The sequence below is a fragment of the Phyllobates terribilis genome, unplaced genomic scaffold (assembly GCF_046119375.1).
Source record: "Phyllobates terribilis strain yellow unplaced genomic scaffold, ASM4611937v1 Scaffold_3__8_contigs__length_932513732, whole genome shotgun sequence".
In the NCBI taxonomy this organism is placed as follows: Eukaryota; Metazoa; Chordata; class Amphibia; order Anura; family Dendrobatidae; genus Phyllobates; species Phyllobates terribilis.
In genome coordinates, this window is record NW_027362763.1 from 322800633 (window position 1) to 322821816 (window position 21184).

The following is a 21184-nucleotide window of genomic DNA, read 5'->3' on the forward strand; positions in this document are numbered from 1 at the left end:
TATATGTGACTGACATGTTTCTATCTATCTAATCTATGTGTGAAGCTCTGTTCTTTCTGTTGTAAATTGTTGGGTACCGCTGCTGAATTGCCGGCCGGCTTTTTTAAAGAGACGGTGCATGAAAATACTAATATTTTTTTTAATAAATCCTTTACACTAAATGACAAGTACAGTAACCAACACTGTCACTGTACTTCATATATATGTGACTGACATGTTTCTATCTATCTAATCTATGTGTGATGCTCTATTCCTTCTTGTCTAAATTGTCGGGTACCGGTGTATGCCGCTGCTGAATTGCCGGCCGGCTTTTTTAAAGAGAGCGTCTTCTGAGCAGTTTGTCAGCTTTTGGACACCTTTGAAGGTGTTTTCTATGTGTTTCTATGTGTTTTTGTTTGCCTGCCATTGGTTTTAACGGTGTTCGATGGTGTTCTAAGGTGTTCAACGAACAGTTCGACGAACAGTTTCTCGAACATCCCGGTGTTCGACGAACCGAACCGAACCCGAACACTACGGGGGTGGCTCAACACTAGTTGGTACTTCCTTGTTGCCTTGAAATGGGGCAGGAGGTTTCCTTTTTTAATGGATAAAATAATCCAGAATACTAAATTTTTATGCCTTAGAAAATCTTTAGACTAGTAATAAGGATAATTCTGCTTCTGGTAACTTTGCCTTTCAACAGACTTTGCAACAATTCTAAAGGGTATTCACTGTACTGGAAGACATTTGGGACTGCCACTTCACTGAGGGATCAAATTACAGCTGCAGATTGAAGTCTATTTAGAGCAGGGAGTAGCAGAGTGAGAAAGGGGCAGAGAGACAGTGCTGCTGCTTTCTAATAAGTGTTTTATTTCACCTCATTACTGGATTCATTGCTGCACTGCTGAATACCACTATATAATTAAATCCATGCTACTACTTCTGAACATGTTTTACACAGAGACATGAGAGCTGGCATCTCTCATGTCTGTTTGTACTGTGCATGGGAGACAAAATATTAGCTAGTCTCCAGCCACTAGTTCAGAAACAACTGAAAACTAGGGACAAAGCCTGCAGAGGTTAAAACTGGTGTAGAATTCAGGGTATAAGTCATAGGGGAGCATTTTAACTCAGTGATCATTGTTGCTTGGTAACGCTGGGGTCTGGTACTGCAAATCCCACCAAGGTTAACATTGGTGAGGAAATTGTATGTTTTCCCCATGTTTGCATGGGTTTCCTCTTGGTTACCTGCACACTCCAAAAACATACCTCATAGCGAATTTAGAATGTGAGCATCCAATGGACACAGTGATGACTGTGAACTGTGGAATACACTGGCATAATAAATATATTCCTTATGTTCGCACACATACTCCTTACTTTTTAAACTAACCTGAAGAGTGTTTTTCTACCAGTTTTTTTCATATATAGCTTTAAGTTTAATTGTTAATAAATTCAAGAAATCAAAATTCTTACTTTTACTAATTCTGCATAGAAAAATACAATATTAAATTATTTATTTATGTTCAGCATGAACTGTGCAGGTCAATCAAGATCAGATATCATTGTGTAGAAATAACATTGGTTCTGCGATGATGTAAATTAGTATATGTCAAAATCGACCAGACATACCATCTTTAATGTCAATAACTCCAAAAATACATTTTCTGTTGTGCAGTGCCATTAAATTACCGCAAAGAACTTGAGCATTATACTTTACAAGGTTTCCGAGTGATTGCGCTGGCATATAAGAAGCTAGCTACAAATAATGCTCAGATCATAGAAAGCTTGGAAAGGTAAAGTAATACAATGCATGTATTATTAGCTTTTTACGTTTGTCGGAAATGATCATCGTCTTAACTTGTTATTAGTACATTACACACCATTTTATTTACTCATTCATTCTTATGTTTTCTTAGGGAAGAAGTAGAGTCTGATTTAGTGTTTCTTGGATTTCTTATAATGGAAAACAAATTAAAACCTGAGACCAAAGCAGTGCTTCATGAACTTACAGAAGCAAAAATAAGGACTGTCATGATAACTGGTACACTTCTATTTCACTACTACAAATCTAGTGTCCCTGTGGTGCCATTGAAACCTGTCACAAAGAACATGTAGATACATTATGCAATATTTGTCAGTTGGCCAGTGTGTTATCTATTAAAGCAAATAATATATGACTAAAAAAATATGATCAATTTATATTCTCTGGATTGCATTCAAACTTTTCTTTTGTCTAAATGATTACATCACAGAGACAGAGAAAAGAGCAAGCAGGTCATTGTATTTACTTGCAGTGGTATTTTGTTTTTTAGGTGACAACCTCCAGACTGCTTGTACTATTGGGAAAACTTCAGGAATGATTCCTGTAGGGGGTAACTTGATTGTCATAGAAGCCAATGCTCCAGAAGAAAGTTCTCCTGCATCTATTACTTGGGGAAGTAGTGAGAAGATCCAAGAAAAAAGTAATGTTTCACAGGTATGGTCCAGTATTTTACATTACCACTTTGTATACCAATAAAATCCTAAAGTCTTCTCACAGAACTGACAACATTTATAAGAGGGAATAATTACTTCTGAAAGATAATAAGATACGTATTTTCTTGGAATTCTCAAATTTGGTTAGAGACCTTGGGCTTACCAAAGAACTTTATTCTGAAGATTTTAAGTATTTACTGATCAACAGGCATAGAAGTCATTTATGACATAGCCTTAAAGGGAACCTGTCACCAAGTTTTTGCTACCCTATCTGAGAGCAGTATGATATAGGGGCAAAGGGGCTGACTCTGGCAATATATCATTTAATGGGCAGCTTACTGTATATTTGATAAAATTACTGTTTTATCTGTTGCAGATTTATCATTTCTCAGAATGCTGAGCTCTGTATATCCCCACCCACATCAATGATTGGCAGCTTTCTGTGTACACTGTACATGGCCAGAGAGCTGCCAATCAGTGGGGGGGTGGGCTTATAAAAAGCACATGAATATGGAGGACTACTTGACAGCGGGTTTACTATTCCTCGAATTATAATTTACTGCTGAGAAAACTATGATTTTATAAAAAATATAGCAAGCAGATCATTAAATGATAGAGCGCATGAATGGTCTCTGCCCCTATATAATACTGCTCTTAGATGGAATAACAAAAACCTGGTGACAGATTCCCTTTAAAGTATTATAAACTACAGTTAGCCGCTGTGACATTTTTGGTGTATGAAAATGGATATAAGGTGCAACCCACTATTATAGTCTAGAGAGTACAAATCCACAATGGGTAGACTGTATTGGTTTCTAAGGGTCCCTTTTCACAGATTTCTGCCCATAAAGATCACCGATCAATGATTGTCATACAAAAGTCATTTTACACAATTCGATGAAATCTATATGGGACAACTGTTATTACAATTGTTCATTTCACAGACAGCATAAGGTCGGTAGCAAACCCCCTGTTTAACTCCTTCACCCCCGAAGGCTGTTTTCACGTTAATGACCAGGCCAATTTTTACAATTCTGACCACTGTCACTTTATGAGATAATAACTCTGGAACGCTTTAATGGATCCCACTGATTCTGAGATTGTTTTTTCACAACATATTGTACTTCATGATAGTGGTAAAATTTATTTGATAAGATAGGCGGTTATTTTTGAAAAAATCAAAAATTTGCAGAAAATCTTGAAAATTTAGCAATAGTCAAACTTTGAATTTTCATGCCCTTAAATCAGCGAGATATGTCACACAAAATAGTTAATAAATAACATTTCCCACATGTCTACTTTACATAAGCTCAAACACTCCAAAAGTGACACCACTTTGGAAACTAGACCCCTCAAGAGGTGTAGTTTGTAAAATGGGGTCTCTTATGGGCGGTCTGCTATTCTGACACCTCAGGGGCTCTGCCAATGTGACATGGCACCCTCAAACCAGTCCAGCAAAATCTGAACTCCAATATGGTGCTTCTTCCTTTTGAGCATCTGTGGCGAAAACAAAATTTTGGTGGTAAAAAATTTTCTTCACTGCCCAATGGTATAAAATTCTGTCAGCCACCTGTGGTGTCAATATGCTCACTGAACCCCTAGATTAATTCATCGAGGAATTTTATTTAGATGTGTGGTGCTTCACAGAATTTTACAATGTGGATCTGTAAAAATGAAAAAAATATATTTTTCCCACAAAAATGTTGTTTTAGCTCCAATTTATTTCATTTTCACAAGGAGAGCAGGAGAAAATGGACCCCAAAATTTGTTGTGCAATTTTTCCTATGTACGCCGATACCCCATATGCGGTCGAAAACTACTTTTGATGCACAGTGCAAAGCTCAGAAGGAAGAAGCACCATATTGGAGTTTAGATTCTGAAGGACTGGTTTGAGGGTGCCATGTCACATTAGCCGAGCCCATGAGGTGTCAGAATAGCAGACCGCCCATAAGAGTCCCCATTTTACAAACTACACCTCTCGATTAATTAATCTAGGGGTTCAGTGGGCATATTGACACCACAGGTAGCTGACAGAGTTGTATACCATTGGGCAGTGAACAAAATTTTTTACCACCAAAATTTTGTTTTGGCCACAGATTTTACATTTTTACACTGGGAAATGGGTAAAAATGGCACCAAAATTTGTCCCACAATTTCTGCTGCATGTAGAAATACCCCATATGTGGCTGTACAGTACTGCGTAGCCATACGGAAAGACTCAGGAGAGATGGAGTGCTATTTGCCTCCTGGAGAGCAGATTTTTCTAAAATACTATGCAGACTCCATGTACAGAGCCCCTAAGTACTAGAAGTGCAGAATCCCCTCTCAAATTATCCTATTTTGGAAATTATGCCCCCTTGGGAATTTATCTACAGGTGTAATGATGATTTTGACTCCATGGGTCTTTTCTAGAAACAAGCAGCAGTGGATGTTGATGAGTGAAAATTGCAAACTGCCGTTGTAGTGACCAGTACGTTGTATTGACCAGTACATTATTCCCAGCTCGTGCTTCTGGAAACACGCACCTGTAAATTAGGCGGGTTCTCATCGCTACAGATATGCCAAACATGTGGATTCGGTTAAGGCATACTGTAGGGCTCAAAAGAGAGGTGGGCATTTGTATTTGGGAGCACAGGAAAATATTTTTACAACTTTTTTTAAATATTTTTTTCACTTTTTTATTTTATTCCACTATGGGACTTTCTGCAGTCTGATCGCTGCTATAAGGCATAGCAGTGCAGGATCAATGCTATGCCTTATAGCTGTCAGCCCTGCAGACACAAGATCGTTAGATCATGCACTGCACATTATCTAACTACCTTGCAAGTGCCTGGTGACTCGGGTAACCATGGCAACGATCTGGACTCCGCGATAATGTCGCGGGGTCTCCGATCTAAGAGCAGAGGGGCTTCTGTCCATCTGCTTGCTCGCTTAATGCTGCAATCGTGATTGCAGCATTTAGGGGTTTAAAGTGCTGGGGGGGGGTGCGAGCACCACTCCTGGCACTGAGTGCCTGGTGTCAGCTGTTAGAATCAGCTGACATCCGGCGGCAATCTCGCACGCACAGCCTCCGTGCTCGCGATCGTCGAGACGTATCCATAAGTCCCTGGTCAATAAGTACCAGGTCACAGGAATGTATAGATACGTCTCACATAAGAAAGGGGTTAAACAGGGAGATGTGTTGCCGATGATTGTTTTGAAGGCTATATAAAAGATTTGATCAGCCAGTGAACAAGTATATTTTTGTACTTGTTGGTTGATTGGTGGTGTTTTTACTTGAGCCAATAATCACAACCAGTGTTCTTACAAACATTCGTTAGGTACGATTTTTGGCCCATGCATAAGTGTTAATCCTAATTCAGATGTCTGTGAATCACGTACATTTTCTATTACTGTATTGTTCGGACTATAAGACGCATCGGACCATAAGACGCACCTAGGTTTTAAAGGAGGAAAATAGGAAAAAAAATTAAGCAAAAAATGTGGTCATGATGCCCTGTTATGGGGGTCTTCTGCTGACACTGGTATTTTGGTAATGTCCCCAAATTCTGTTAATATCCTCCATCCTGGTATGTATGGCCCCTCCTTCCTGGTATAAGTGGCCCCCATCCCATCCTGGTATGCATGGCACCCCTTTATCCCCCATACTGGTATGCATGGTAACTCTTTATCCCCCATCCTGGTATGCATGGCATTCCTTTATACCCCATCTTGGTATGCATGGCACCCCTTGAGCCCCCATCCCGGTATGCATGGCACCCCTTGAGCCCCCATCCTTTAATGCATGGCACCCCCTTAGGCCCCATCCTGGTATGCATGGCACCTTCTGAGCCCCTATCCTGGTATGTATGGCACCTTCTGAGCCCCCATCACTCTGCCTACAAAAAAAAAAGAACAATCATACTCACCTCCTCTCTCCTCCAACGCTGTCCCGCTCTGCTGCCGACACTCTCACTGTGTGCGGCGCATGGCAGGGCACGCATGGCGTCCCTGCCATGCTCTCTCACACAGTGTGAGACGCTGTGCTGGAATAGTCACTGCTCCCTGCTGCCCTGTTACGGGGGTCTGCTGCTGACACTGGTATTGGGGTAATGTCCCCCAATTCTGTTAATATCCTCCATCCTGGTATGTATGGCCCCTCCTTTCTGGTATAAGTGGCCCCCATCCCATCCTGGTATGCATGGCACCCCTTTATCCCCCATCCTGGTATGCATGGTAACTCTTTATCCCCCATCCTGGTATGCATGGCATTCCTTTATACCCCATCTTGGTATGCATGGCACCCCTTGAGCCCCCATCCTGGCATGCATGGCATCCCTTGAGTCCCCTTCCTGGTATGTATGGCATTCCTTGAGCCCCCATCCTGGTATGTATGGCACCTTCTGAGCCCCCATCCTGGTATGTATGGCACCTTCTGAGCCCCTATCCTGGTATGTATGGCACCTTCTGAGCCCCCATCACTCTGCCTACAAAAAAAAAAAGAACAATTTTACTCGCTTACTCTCTCCTCCAACTCTGTCCCGCTCTGCTGCCGACACTCTCACTGTGTGCGGCGCATGGCAGGGCACGCATGGCGTCCCTGCCATGCTCTCTCACACAGTGTGAGACGCTGTGCTGGAATAGTCACTGCTCCCCACGCCGGGACTCTTTGCGTGGGGAGCAGTGACCATTCAATCTGTTCAATAGCCTGCACACTGCACAGCAGCGCTGCTCCTGCTGCCGCTCTGTGGTCAGTGTGACTACTATTAAAGACCATGAATATTCACTACAACCCATGGGAGTGGGTTGTAGGGAATATTCATGAGCTTTAATAGCGGGCACACTGACCGCAGAGCGCAGCAGGAGCCGTGCTTCGGCTACAGTGTGCCGGCTATTAAGAGAATTGAATATTCATTGCTCTCCATGCCCATGGGCGTGGGGAACAGGAAATATTCATTTTCTTTAGTAGCGGGCACAGCTTGGCTGCAGCAGGCGGCTGCTGCTGCCTCCTGTGCCCCGCTGATCCCCCGCTGCAGCTCCCCCACACCCACCACCATGTGGCCATACAATAATATAGTATTCGGACTATAAGACGCACCCCCCACTTTCCTCCAAAATTTTGGAGTAAAAAAGTTAGTCTTATAGTCTGAAAATACGGTAGTTATTTTTCCAGACAGAACACATACTCATTAATGTCTATGGTGCTTTTTATTTGTCTGTGCCCACAAAAATCCACAGAGAAATGGCTTTTTTAAATCCAAGTCACAGATCAAAATTACCCATGCAAATCTATGGGTCAATAAAAATCACAGACAGAAAGTATGCTGTCTGTGATTAACATTATAATATATAGAAGAGGCTTTGCAGTTTATTTTTTTTAAACCAGGGAAAAATCACTGATGAAACACTGATGGTAAAAACTGAAACAATGACAAAAAACTGATAAAAATTGGGTCCAAAACACTGAACTACAGTCAATGTTTTTCTGTATGAGAAAAATCACAGACATATGAATGAAGCCGGTACTTGAGAATCTGTCAGCAGGTTTTTGCTATATAATATGAGAGCAACATATTATAGAATATGATCAAGATTCCAGGGATGTGTAACATATTAGGCTGAGTGCTGAAGTTTCAATACAATCAGCATTTGATCAATTTGATTACTGCCTGACAAGATCTCATGTGCTGAATAGTCATGCTAATCTGTGTATTTCCACCCCCATTACTGATTGGTTGCTTCCTGTTTACACTGTGCATTGTTAGCAAGCTACCAATCAGGGGTGTGGGCAGGGTTATACACAGCTCAGCTTTCTGAACATTGCTACATCTACAATAGATAAAACAGGGATTCTATCAAAATTACACCAAGCAGTCAGTAAGTTACACATCGGTGGAATCAGGCTCTCTACCCCTACATCATGCTGCTCTCGGATTACACCGCAAAAACCTGCTGACAGATTCCCTTTATGCTTCAAATGCATTTCAAAGTGTAATCTTCTTCATCCGATATGGATACTCTGTATGTAGTCAGTCCATCCCTGATTAGGCTCTACACAGAGATTGCATCATTAGCTAACCCACTGCATTTTCTTATTCCAGGGAAAATCGTAACGGTCACTCTGTTTTATGATATGTTAAAGGGTTTTACGATTCTGTAAAATCCATTTTCCAGGCTACTTTTTAAAAAAAAAAAAAAAATACATTACTAATAGAAATAAGAGAGATTTTTTCCAGTAAAGTTCGGCTCCCCATTCTTTTAAATGGGGTTCGGGTTCTGGTTCAACTTTAGGTACAGACCCGAACTTCCACGGATCCGCTCACCCCTTTTTACTAACCATACCCTAGTCCAGCAGTGAGTATTTCTAATGACTGTTATTATCTGCAGTACTGACATCAGGTCCACAGTGCTGCAGCTAATTGGTGAGCTCAGTGGCTTTCAGAGGCTTATGGCATCAACTTAGGCAGAGCTGTACGGATAGTGTTTTTTATAGCAGAGCAGTGAAGAATGGTTACATGTATCTGGAGGCAAATATGTTGAGGTCTCTTTGACAATACTAAGGAATTGGACACAGGTGTAAAAAAATGAGTGTTATTTGCGTATTTTCAGGGAAATTGTAGTACTTGCAACTTTAAGTGAATTGATCTGTAAATTACATTTTTGGGGAAGACTTAAGCTAAGCCAGTGAATTAAAATTTCAAAAGATTTGCTTGTTAAGTTGATGATTAATATTTTTTTTATCTCAATATCCAGGACTCCTGTATCAGCATCTGTGACACAGATGACACAAAAAAGAGCTTTCATTTTGCCATGACTGGAAAATCATATCAAGTTATTGTAAATCATTTCTATGAATTACTTCCTAAAGTGAGTATAACATTTGCATGACTAACAGTTCCCAATGTAGAAGTACATGAATGGCTTAGGCTGTGTTCACACAGTCAAGTTTTTAATGCATTTTTTTAAGCCAAAAGACACAAATGTATTCAAGAGAAAGACATGAAAAGTTTTACAGCTGTGCAACAGTAGTACCCCCATCTGGTTCCCAGGTCTTGTCCACCACAGAATCATCATCTTTGTCATCCCTGATTTAGCTGAAAGTTGCCTTTTTGTGGAAAATAGCCTGAGTTGCTCAACCCTCTGTCTACCATGACTCATAGTACCAGATATATCTATATATATCTATATATCTATAGATATATATATCTACAGTACAGACAAAAAGTTTGGACACACCTTCTCATTTAAAGATTTTTCTGTATTTTCATGACAATGAAAATTGTACATTCACACTGAAGGCATCAAAACTATGAATTAACACATGTGGAATTATATACTTGACAAAAAAGTGTAAAACAACTGAAAATATGTCTTATATTCTAGGTTCTTCAAAGTAGCCACCTTTTGCTTTGATGACTGCTTTGCACACTCCTGGCATTCTCTTGATGAGCTTCAAGAGGTAGTCACCGGAAATGGTTTTCACTTCATTGGTGTGCCATGTCAGGTTTAATAAGTGGGATTTCTTGCCTTATAAATGGGGTTGGGACCATCAGTTGTGTTGTGCAGAAGTCAGGTGGATACACAGCTGATAGTCCTGCTGAATAGATTGAATAGGCATGAGGACCGCCCCAGGAAAGGAAGACCATGAGTCACCTCTGCTTCTGAGGATAAGTTTATCCGAGTCACCAGCCTCAGTAATCGCAGGTTAACAGCAGCTCAGATTAGAGACCAGGTCAATGCCACACAGAGTTCTAGCAGCAGACACATCTCTACAACAACTGTTATGAGGAGACTTTGTGCAGCAGGTCTTCATGGTAAAATAGCTGCTAGGAAACCACTGCTAAGGACAGGCAACAAGCAGAAGAGACTTGTTTGGGCTAAAGAACACAAGGAATGGACATTAGACCAGTGGAAATATGTGCTTTGGTGTGATGAATCCAAATTTGAGATCTTTGGTTCCAACCACCGTGTCTTTGTGCGATGCAGAAAAGGTGAACGGATGGACTCTACATGCCTGGTTCCCACCGTGAAGCATGGAGGAGGAGGTGTGATGGTGTGGGGGTGCTTTGCTGGTGACACTGTTGGGGATTTATTCAAAATTGAAGGCATACTGAACCAGCATGGCTACCACAGCATCTTGCAGCGGCATGCTATTTCATCCGGTTTGCGTTTAGTTGGACCATCATTTATTTTTCAACAGGACAATGACCCCAAACACACCTCCAGGCTGTGTAAGTGCTATTTGACCAAGAAGGAGAGTGATGGGGTGCTACGCCAGATGACCTGGCCTCCACAGTCACCAGACCTGAACCCAATCGAGAAGGTTTGGGGTGAGCTGGACCACAGAGTGAAGGCAAAAGGGCCAACAAGTGTTAAGCATCTCTGGGAACTCCTTCAAGATTGTTGGAAGACCATTTCCGGTGACAACCTCTTGAAGCCCATCAAGAGAATGCTAAGAGTGTGCAAATCAGTAATCAAAGCAAAAGGTGGCTACTTTGAAGAACCTAAAATATAAGACATATTTTCAGTTGTTTCTCACTTTTTTGTTAAGTATATAATTCCACATGTGTTTATTCATAGTTTTGATGCCTTCAGTGTGAATGTACAATTTTCATAGTCATGAAAATACAGAAAAATCTTTAAATGAGAAGGTGTGTCCAAACTTTTGGTCTATACTATATATATGTGTGTATATATATATATATATATATATATATATATATATATATATATATATATATATATATATATATAGTAAGGTGGCTGTCGGACACACAGTGTATGGGAGATAAACTTGGAGTAATGCTTTTAGTATATGTAGGACTAAAAGGGGTTAACTATGAGCAGCTGAAGAGCTGGGAGAGATGGCTGCTCACCACCTCTTTCACTTTGCAAAATGAGGTCTGTTTGTCTCACAAATGTCAGTGTGTGTGTGGAGGCTTGCAGACCTCCTGGATTGTGTGGCTTTGCTAAAGGACTAAGAAACTGGACTCTGTGCTAAGCAGTCAAACCCGTCTTTTTACTTTGTTTCACTTTGTGCCAGCCAAAGGCTGTATTTAAGTTGATCTGTATGTATGTATTATAAGATGGCCCCCAGTCAGGTCCTTGAGGGGAGATATGGATCACCCAGGTTGGTAGCTTCAGTGATGTAAAACCGGGAAAGCATGCTCCAGCACACATAGTTCTGAGAGGGTTAATAGGGTTTATCAGGCCGGTATTAACGAGCAGTCATAAGAGTTGGGAGGGATTGGCTGCTCACATATCCCCACCCAAGGGCATGTATATAAAATTTAGACCAAGTGTCTCATTTGTGGTCTGTGTCTGGAGATTTGTGGATCTCCAGAGTATTGGTCTGTGCTCAGGACCTAAAGGATTGAACACTAACCTGAGTGGGCGAACCCGGAACTTTGTATGGACATTTTAATTTGTGTTTTCAGTTTTTGCTGGACAAAGCTGTGTTTTTGTTTTGCTTCTTGAGCGGTTTATGCTGTTTAATAAACCAGCCTGGATTTCACTGGAAACGCTTCTGTGCCTACCTCAACCGCAGCCGAGTGAGTTCCAAACCCTACAATTGGTGGAGAATGCGGGCACCAATACCAAGGAGCAGTATAACTGCTACAGAAAACCGTTTATGCCCTGGGTGAAGGCCGCCAGCCAGCAAGGGATGTCCGGCAGCATAGAGGAGCTGATAAAGCTACTGGAGAAGGCTAACCTCCAGCAGCATCAACAGCAGCAGTGGCAACAGCAGCAGGAGTGACAGCAACAGCAGCAGATGGAGCTCCTGGCCGAGAGGATCCATGGCAGGGCCACCGCCCCACCCCCAACTCCAGGTGATGACTCTCACCTGATGAAAATGGTAAGAAGAGCATTACAAAAGATGACCCTGGGTGATGGCGTCGAGTCGTTCCTGACGATCTTTGAGAGGATGGCAGAGTGGAAGAAATTGCCTCCGAAGCAGTGGGCAGAGGTTGTGGCACCATATTTAGCAGGCGAGCTACAGAAAGCCTATTATGATTTGGCCTTGCAGGATCCCAAAGTGTAAGCCAAATTAAAAATGGAAATCTTGGCGTGCTTAGGAGCGACTGTCAGGACGCAACGGGTGCATCACTGGGCCTACTGCAGTGACAAACCTCCCCAGTCCCAAATGTTCGACCTCATACACCTGGTCCAAAAGTGGTTGCAAACTGAATCTTCCTCCCCAGCGCAGATGGTGGAGAGGGTCGTCATGGACAGGTTCATACATTCCCTGCCGAGGTCAGTGCAAGCCTGGGTGGCCAGTGAGATCACTGTAATGGCGATGACTTGGTGGGGTTGGTGGAAAGGTACCAGGTGGTAGAGAGTTCCTTGGGGAAGCCAGGGGTCGTAGCATCTCCATACTGGGGTTCCCAAAAGGGGACGGACACTCAAAAGAGGGAAACTAGAGCCACATCTGGGGGGCGTCCTGGAGCACAGAAGGGGTCTGAATTGCTGCCAAAGGTCCCGCCAAATATCATAGTATGTTAGAGATGTCACACCCCAGGTCACATAGCTGTCCGTGTTCCTATGTCCAGTGAGCCAATGGACTGTGGCACAGGACAACGCTGCTCGTACTTTGCATATCGTCCCTGCAGGGCTGTTCCTCAACCAGGCGAGGGACCACAGGAATGCCTAGTGTCAGTAAATGGAGTGCATGTGACTGCTCAGTTAGACTCGGGGAGTGTTGTAACCCTAGTCAGGGCCACAATTCGTCATCTGGTTCCGGGGAAAAAGGTCTGCATCAGTTGTATCCATGGGGACTCTAAGGACTACCCTGTGGCCTGAGTGGTGATGGACACAAACTGTGGCTCCGTGTCCCATGAGGTGGGTGTAGTCAAGGACCTGTTGCACTGTTATAATAGGGCGGGACTTTGCCTTGTCTTAGGACTTGTGGGAGAAAGGGAGGAAGCCAGGTTGTACAGACAACAACCAGGTCGCTCCTACAGAAACCTCATCGCAGGCCGCCGCCGGGTTTCCTTTTTGTGTGCTTCTTTGGGATGAGGATGAAGCAAAAACCCCGGAGGCTAACATCCCTTAGCTAGAGGTTTTCCGGGGGAAACTTTAGATCCGCCCTGCTCAGAGACTTGACTCTTAAAGGGGTGTTTCATAATGTCACTGTCCTGAATGATGTTGCTCAAGAGCCGGGGTCAGACACCCGATATCTGCACTTTGCTGTAAATGAGGAGTTATTTTATTATATCTGGTCACCAAGCTCAGAGGGAAGGTGATTGCGCAGTTACTAGTGCCAGGACCGTACAGATGCAGGGTGTTAGATATGGCCCATACACATGTGTTGGGTTGTCATCTGGGGGTAAAGTAAACCCAGGAAAGGTTCCTCCAGAGGTTCTATTGGCTCAGTTGTCACAGAGAAATTGTAAATTTTTGTAAGTCATGTCCCACCTGCCAACTGACCTCCCCGGTGGCCCACTTCCGTAGCCCCTTAGTGCCATTGCCAATCATTGAGGTGGCATTTGATCACATAGCCATGGATCAAGTCTGCCAAAGGACATCAGTATTTCCTGGTGGTACTGGACTATGCTACACGGTATCCGGAGGCTGTGCCACTACGTAGCTCCTCTGCAAAATGTATAGTCCGGGAGTTGGTCCACATCTTCTCTAGAACGGGTTGCCTAAGGAGATCTTAACGGACCAAGGGACCCCATTTATGTCATGGGTAATGAGGGAGTTGTGCAAAACCCTGCAAATCACACAACTCAGGACCTCAGTCTACCACCCCCAAGTAGATGGCTTAGTGGAGAGGTTTAATAAAACCTTGAAGAGCATGTTAAAGAAGGTTGTTGAGAAAGACGCCCGGGACTGGGACTGTCTACTGCCGTACCTTCTGTTCTCCTTTAGAGAAGTCCCACAGGCCTCTACTGGTTTCTCCCCATTTGAGCTGTTATATGGCCGACACCCCCGCAGACTCTTGGATGTAGCAAAAGAGACCTGTGAGGTGGAGTCTACACGATACAGGAGTGTTATCAAACAAGTGTCCCAGATGCAAGAAAGGATTGCAGAAGTGCGCCCTTTGTGAAAGAACACCTCCTCAAAGCACAAGAAGCACAGTCTAGGGTGTACAATAGATCAGCGAGGGTGACTCACTTCAACCCTGAGGATCGGGTACTAGTGCTGGTACCTACGGTGGAGAGAAAATTCCTGTCCAAGTGACAGGGCCTCTGTGAAGTGGTTGAAAAGGCTGGCAACGTCAACTATAGGGTCTACAAACCCGGGAGAAGGAAGCCCTACAGGTGTTGGTGGCCCCAAATTTCTTGACGGAGTTAGGACAGCACCCAATCTGACATCTATCACAAGAGATGAATGGGGAAGAGCACCCCATAATGTATTTAAGCCGGAAGCTGACATCTTTTGAGAGAAATTACTCCATAGTGGAGAAGGAATATTTGGCCATCAAGTGGGCGCTGGAAACCCTAAGATACTACCTCTTAGGCAGGAAGTTCAGGCTGGTGTCAGACCATGCCCCATTAAGGTGGATGAGCGAGAAGAAAGGAAACAATGCTCGAGTGACCAGGTGGTTCCTAGCTATTCAGGAATTCAGCTTCCATGTAGCGCAGAGGCCTGGTAAACTGCATGGCAATGCTGATGCATTGTCGAGGGTACACTGTTTGTTAGCAGAAGGTGCCAAGCCCCTCAGCTTTGGACAGGGGCGTATGTAAGATGGCCACTGGTCAGGTCCTTGAGGGGAGATATGTATCACCCAGGTTGGTAGATTCCATGATGTAAAACCGGGAAAGCATGCTCCAGCACACATAGTGCTGAGAGGGTTAATAGTGTGTATCAGGGCCGTTTTTTACGAGCAGTCATAAGAGTTGGGAGGGATTGGCTGCTCACATATCCCCACTCCAGGACGTCTGTATAAAATGGAGACCTGGTGTCTCATTTGTGGTCTGTCTGGAGATGTCCAGAGTGTTGGTCTGTGCTCAGAACCTAACGACTGAACACTAACCTGAGCGGGCGAACCCGTAACGTTGTATCTACATGTTACTTTGTATTTCCACTTTGTGCTGGGCAAGGCGGTGTTTTTGTTTTTCTTCTTGAGCGGTTTATGCTGTTTAATAAACCAGCCTAGATTTCACTGAAAATGCTTCTGTGCCTACCTCAACCACAGCCGAGTGAGTACCAAACCCATTAGTACTTATATTGTTGTTCATATATTTGCTCCCTTGAAAAAATTTCTTCAACATAAATATAAATAATCAACATTGTTACACACAGACACAGAGTAAGATGTCACAAAAGCCAAGCAGTATTATTGTGGTGCATACAGTTGCAAAATTGGACTAGTATAACATAAATGCAATAATTAAGATGTTTCCTTTTTATTAAAGATTAAAAATAAAAAAGAACAAAAGGATTTGGCAAGGCAAACTAGGTGTAGGCTTACTCTGGTCCCAAAAACAAGTGCCTGCAACATGCTACTTTATTCGGGATGCATTTATGAGTAAAATATTGGACTATTATACTATAAGATTTTGTGAGGTAGAACATTACATTTGCATTTCTGGAATGATGAGATTTTTCATTTGTCTATAAAATAAAGAGGTAAATTTAAAAAAATCACCCTCCCTTTAAAAACAAAAAAATGCAAAAGAAATGCAAAAAAATGATATAGCTTATGGATTGTCTGCCTCACAAGCCAGGAATAACACTTTATTGACAGGCAATCCTTGTTTTCAGTATTTTTCTTCAGTACGAAAACTATGCCTAAGAGTTCTTTAATTTTCTTTTCTTTTTCTGTAGTTCAAGAATGAAAAAAATGGTGTTATTAAGGTGCTGAAAAGCAGTATTTCATAGATCAATCGATTAACAATTAACAGTCACACAGACTCTACGAGTCCTGCACCTCCCTAGTACTTCATTGTTCTTCAGCAGTGCAGTATTACATCATACTCTGGTTTCTCATTCTATCCATATATATCCAGCAAAATGTGAGAAGTAAAACTACAACTTTTAATTAAATTAGCTGTCCCGAAAATAGCATTACTTGCTTATCCACAATAAACGTCAGCCCTGTGATTGCAATGCTTAAATGTGAAATCCACTTACGTACTTTACGTATTAAGTATAACATATCCTTAATTCATTTACAGATCCTTCTCAAAGGCACAATTTTTGCTAGAATGAGTCCAAGCCAAAAATCCAATCTTATTGAAGAATTACAAAAAATAGAGTAAGTTTATTTAGTAATGTTAACCAGCTGATATATGTGAGGTTGTATGTTTATGCAATTTACCTTTTTAGCACATATTCAGGAAAGGCATGACTTTGCTGGAAACATGAATTCTGCATATTCAAATGGCGAAACAATTACTACATAGATGAAACGGGTTTACGGAAACACATCAATGTACCATAATACTGTAAATGAACATGTTAATATCAATGGTCCTCAACCTTTCTTACCTTGAATCAAATTCCGCTCCGATAGTGCGAGCTACATTCAGCAGGACCCCTCCTCCCGTTAACACCATTGTGACACCAAGAGCCCTACAGTCCCAATAGAAGTCTTCTGCAACCTGGGGTTCCCAGTTTCATCCCTTTTGGCATTCTTACATCAAGCACATTCACCACACCATTACATCTACCTTCAAGTATCCCTCTAACTGGCAGTATCATCCTATTTTCAGCATATTTATCCTTCCCTCCCCACCAGTATATGTGCATCAAGTTCTGCTCTTCTGTGCAGGGCTACTCACAAAAGTCATCATCTGGAGCCCTGCTCTTCATAGTTGTTTGCTGGTGGACAGCCACAAGCCGCACAATATAAGCCCGTGAGCCACATCTGGTTCCAAGACATAAGTTTGGCAACCCTGGTTTATAAGTTTAAGATTTTAAAGAAAAATCTTCGCAAAATGTTACAGTACATTACAAAAATATTAAATAATTAAATTTCCAATATATTTTCCTTAGTTATTATGCTGGAATGTGTGGTGATGGAGCAAATGACTGCGGGGTGAGTAACATTTAAAATTATTTCTTATAACTTATGCTTACGTTTTACTTAAGATCTTTCATTTGTGCTTCATTCTAAACTGAATGATCCATAGTTTTCTTAATCATAATCTTAATCATTAAATTAGTCTAAATAATATTGATCAATAAATATAGGTCATATTACCAGTGATCTATGCAATGACTAAGATCACCATAACAATAACAAACATAGTAATATAGTCTGTAAGCCTGAAAAAAGTCCATCTAGTTCAACCTATTCTATTGCAATGTTGATCTAGTGGAAGACAAACCTTCCTTCCTTCAATATGACAGAAGAGCTATTTTAGCGAAAAATTACTTCCTGACTCCAAATATAAGAGTCAGAATAAATCCTTGCATCATCAACCCATTTTTCCAGTTTGGAAAAATACATTTAGAAATACAATTTGCATTATTATTCTTCACAAAATGTATTCATTTATTCATTCCACTTTTGAATTATTTTTATTAATTCACCATGATAATTTCCTCTACCAGAGAGTTCTAGCCTCATTGCTCTAACAGTAAAGAATTCCCATCTTTAATGTTGTAGAAACCTTCATTCTTCAAGACATAGAGGATGCCCTTTGTCACAGTCATGCATATAAGTAGACCATTATAGATATCTCTGTACTGATCTTTGTTATGTTTATATAGAACATCCAAACAGAAAAACATAGTGCCAGAACAGACAAGAAAAAAAATACTTTGTTTATTAGTTTTATTCGGGACAGCACAGTAGTTTGTGAATTTAATACCTTCCCAAGGTCATAGTCTTTCATTTGTTTGTGAAAAGAAAAGTGATAAGTGAATTTGCTGAAATTCGCATTTGGCAGGTATTCAAAATCAACCATGAAATTTGCTCGGAAATTTGTTGGATTTGTGCAAGGTGAATTACTAAAATTTCAAAATTTGTCAAATCTGATTTTTTTTTTTTTTTTTGTAATTTGAGCAAATCCTCAGCATAATCATCATCATCATCATCATCATCTCTACTTAAAACTCATTTGGATAAGTTAGAGGTTGGGCAGATAAATGACAAAGTCATGTGTAACATACTACAGTCTTTTTTTCTTTTTTTAGTGCCATGTTTGAAAGCGATATTTTACTGTGTAATCCCTCCACCAAGACATATATTAAAACTGTTTAGGGCCCAATATTGGCCACTCTACTGACCCCAGCGGAATTTCATTAGTAACAATGACCCCATCTGTATATGACCTATTTAATATCCATGTATGGCAAAGAGTAAAGGGATAAATCAGCTCACCCACGTTGAAGACCATAGCACAGAATCAGCAGTGCTGCAGGGAAGTAAATCATAGAGAAAAAGGTGTTCCAGCTGTAGGTTTCTTCAAAAAAATATTTAACTTTATTAGGTCATATAAAATGGTGTAAAACACGTAGGATGTGGTTTTCCTAGGTGTTTTACGCCATTTTATATGACCTAATAAAGTTAAATATTTTTATGAAGATACCTACAGCTGGAGCACCTTTTTCTCTATTCTTTAAAACCCACCCTCGTTTCCTATCACAGTTCGACATATCTTCATAATTCTAGCATTTTATTTTACATTCCATTTTATGCACTGTATTGTACAGAGCTTTGAAATAAATCAAGATGTGTAACAATCACACCCATCTAGTCTGGAACTTACCTTCTCATGGAAACTGATCAGTTTGACACATGAACACTAGTGATGAGCAAGCATGCTCACCACTGCTCGGTACTCGCCCAAGCATCTCAGTACTCGAGATGCTCGGAGCTCGCCGAGTACTTGAGCGATGCTCAGGCTGGAGCTCGGGTCCCCATCCTGCATGTCTGGCGCTATTTAGAGCACCAATAATGCAGGGTTAGTCTGCCACTCACTGTAGTGCCACAGCCATGATGGTAGTGGCATTACAGTGATTGCCCAAATCGATGGGAACAGTGCTCACAGTGAAACATGAAAAGCCGGCAATTCAGCAACGGCATACACCGGTACCCGACAATTTAGAACAGAAAGAATAGAGCATCACACATAGATTAGATAGATAGAAACATGTCAGTCACATATATAATAAGTACAGTGATAGTGTTGGTTACTGTACTTGTCCTTTATTGTTAAAATAAAGGATTTATTAAAAAAAAAATTGGCGTGGGGTTCCCCGTAATTTTAGTCTCTAGCGGAGGTTAAGCAGACGGCTGGGGCAGATGTTTGAAGCCTGGGAAGGGGCTAATACCCACGGAGCTTCCCAGGCTACTAATATCAACCCCCAGCTAAATACCTAGCCTTTACTAGCTATTAACCCCTTTACGACATAGGGCGTATTAATACGTATCTGTGCCCTGGGACTTATGGACCAGATACGTATTAATAAGCCCTGGCGATTTCGCCCGCACACAAGTGGTGCAGGCGCGATCGCTGCCGAGTGTCAGCTGATTGTCACAGCTGACACCCGGTGCTATGTGCCGGGAGCGGCAACATCCGGGTCACCAGACAGCAGGAAGATTTTTTTGGACATGCGCAGAGCATTTCCAAACTATCTTCTCGCTGTCCAGCGCTGACAGCCTGCATGGGACAGTGATGGTGCTCCATTCCTGTGCCATGCAGGCGATCAGAGTAAAAAAAGTGAAAGTCCCATAGTGGGACAAAGTAAAAAAGTAAAAAAACTGTCAGAAAGAGAAAAAAATATTTTTTTTGTAAAAAAAAAAAAAAAAAAAATACACCAAAAATAAAAATATAATGTACCCATCAATAAATATTATTATGAAAAAAAAACAATAAAGTACACATATTTGGTATCGCCGCGTCCAGAACTACCTGACCTATAAAACTGTCCCACTAGTTAACCCCTTCAGTGAATATGGTAAAAAAAAAAAAAAACCTAAGCAAAAAACAATGCTTTATCACCATACCGCCAAACAAAAAATGGAATAACACGCGATCAAAAAGACAAATATAAATAAAAATGGTACCGCTGAAAACGTCATCTCGTCCCGCAAAAAACAAGCCACTATACAGCTCCATCAGCCGAAAAGTAAACGAGTTATAGCTCTCAGAATAAAGCGATGCTAAAAAATAATTTTTTCTATAAAATTGCTTTTATTATGCAAAAGTGCAAAACATAGAAAAACAATATAAATGTGGTACTGCTGTAAATGTACTGACCCAAAGAATAAAGCTGCCTTATCAATTTTACCATACGCGGAACAGAATAAAAAAAAAACAAAAAAACAATTTCTGAATTGTTGATTTTTGTTTATTCTGCCTCCCAAAAATCGGAATAGAAAGCGATCAAAAAATGTCATGTGCCTGAAAATGACACCAATAAAAACGTCAACTCAAACCGCAAAAAACAAGCCATCACATGACTCGGTCTGCCAAAATATGGAAAAATTATAGCTCTCAAAATATGGCGATGCAAAAACTAGATTTTACAAAAAATTCGTTTTTTAGTGTGTGACAGCTATCAATCATAAAAACCCCATATGATTCTGGTATCGCTCTAATCGCACTGACCCGAAGAATAAAGTCGTCTAATCACCTATACCGCACGAGGAACGGCGTAAAAAATAAACTCTCGGGTTAGGTTTGTGCTAGGGTTAGGGTTTTGCTAGGGTTAGGGTTGGGGTTAGGGTTGTGATGGGGTTGGGATTTTTTTCAAAAGTAAGAAAAAAAGATGACGATATGGCGACTAGTGTTGAGCGCAAGTGCTCGCTACTTGAGTTTGCATCGGGTGCTCTGGTATGCATTGAGTA

General features: G+C 41.4%; 1 protein-coding gene across 2 annotated transcripts in view; it reads left to right on the forward strand.

The window, feature by feature from the left end:
- Positions 1-21184, forward strand: part of LOC141259322 (probable cation-transporting ATPase 13A4) — a 153296-nt gene that overhangs the window by 90654 nt on the left and 41458 nt on the right. For both annotated transcript variants that reach the window (XM_073675079.1, XM_073675080.1), the window contains exons 17-22: positions 1658-1775; positions 1899-2023; positions 2295-2458; positions 9190-9303; positions 16560-16639; positions 17380-17422. In XM_073675079.1, the coding sequence (XP_073531180.1) occupies positions 1658-1775; positions 1899-2023; positions 2295-2458; positions 9190-9303; positions 16560-16639; positions 17380-17422 (644 nt within the window). The remainder of the gene's footprint in view (positions 1-1657; positions 1776-1898; positions 2024-2294; positions 2459-9189; positions 9304-16559; positions 16640-17379; positions 17423-21184) is intronic.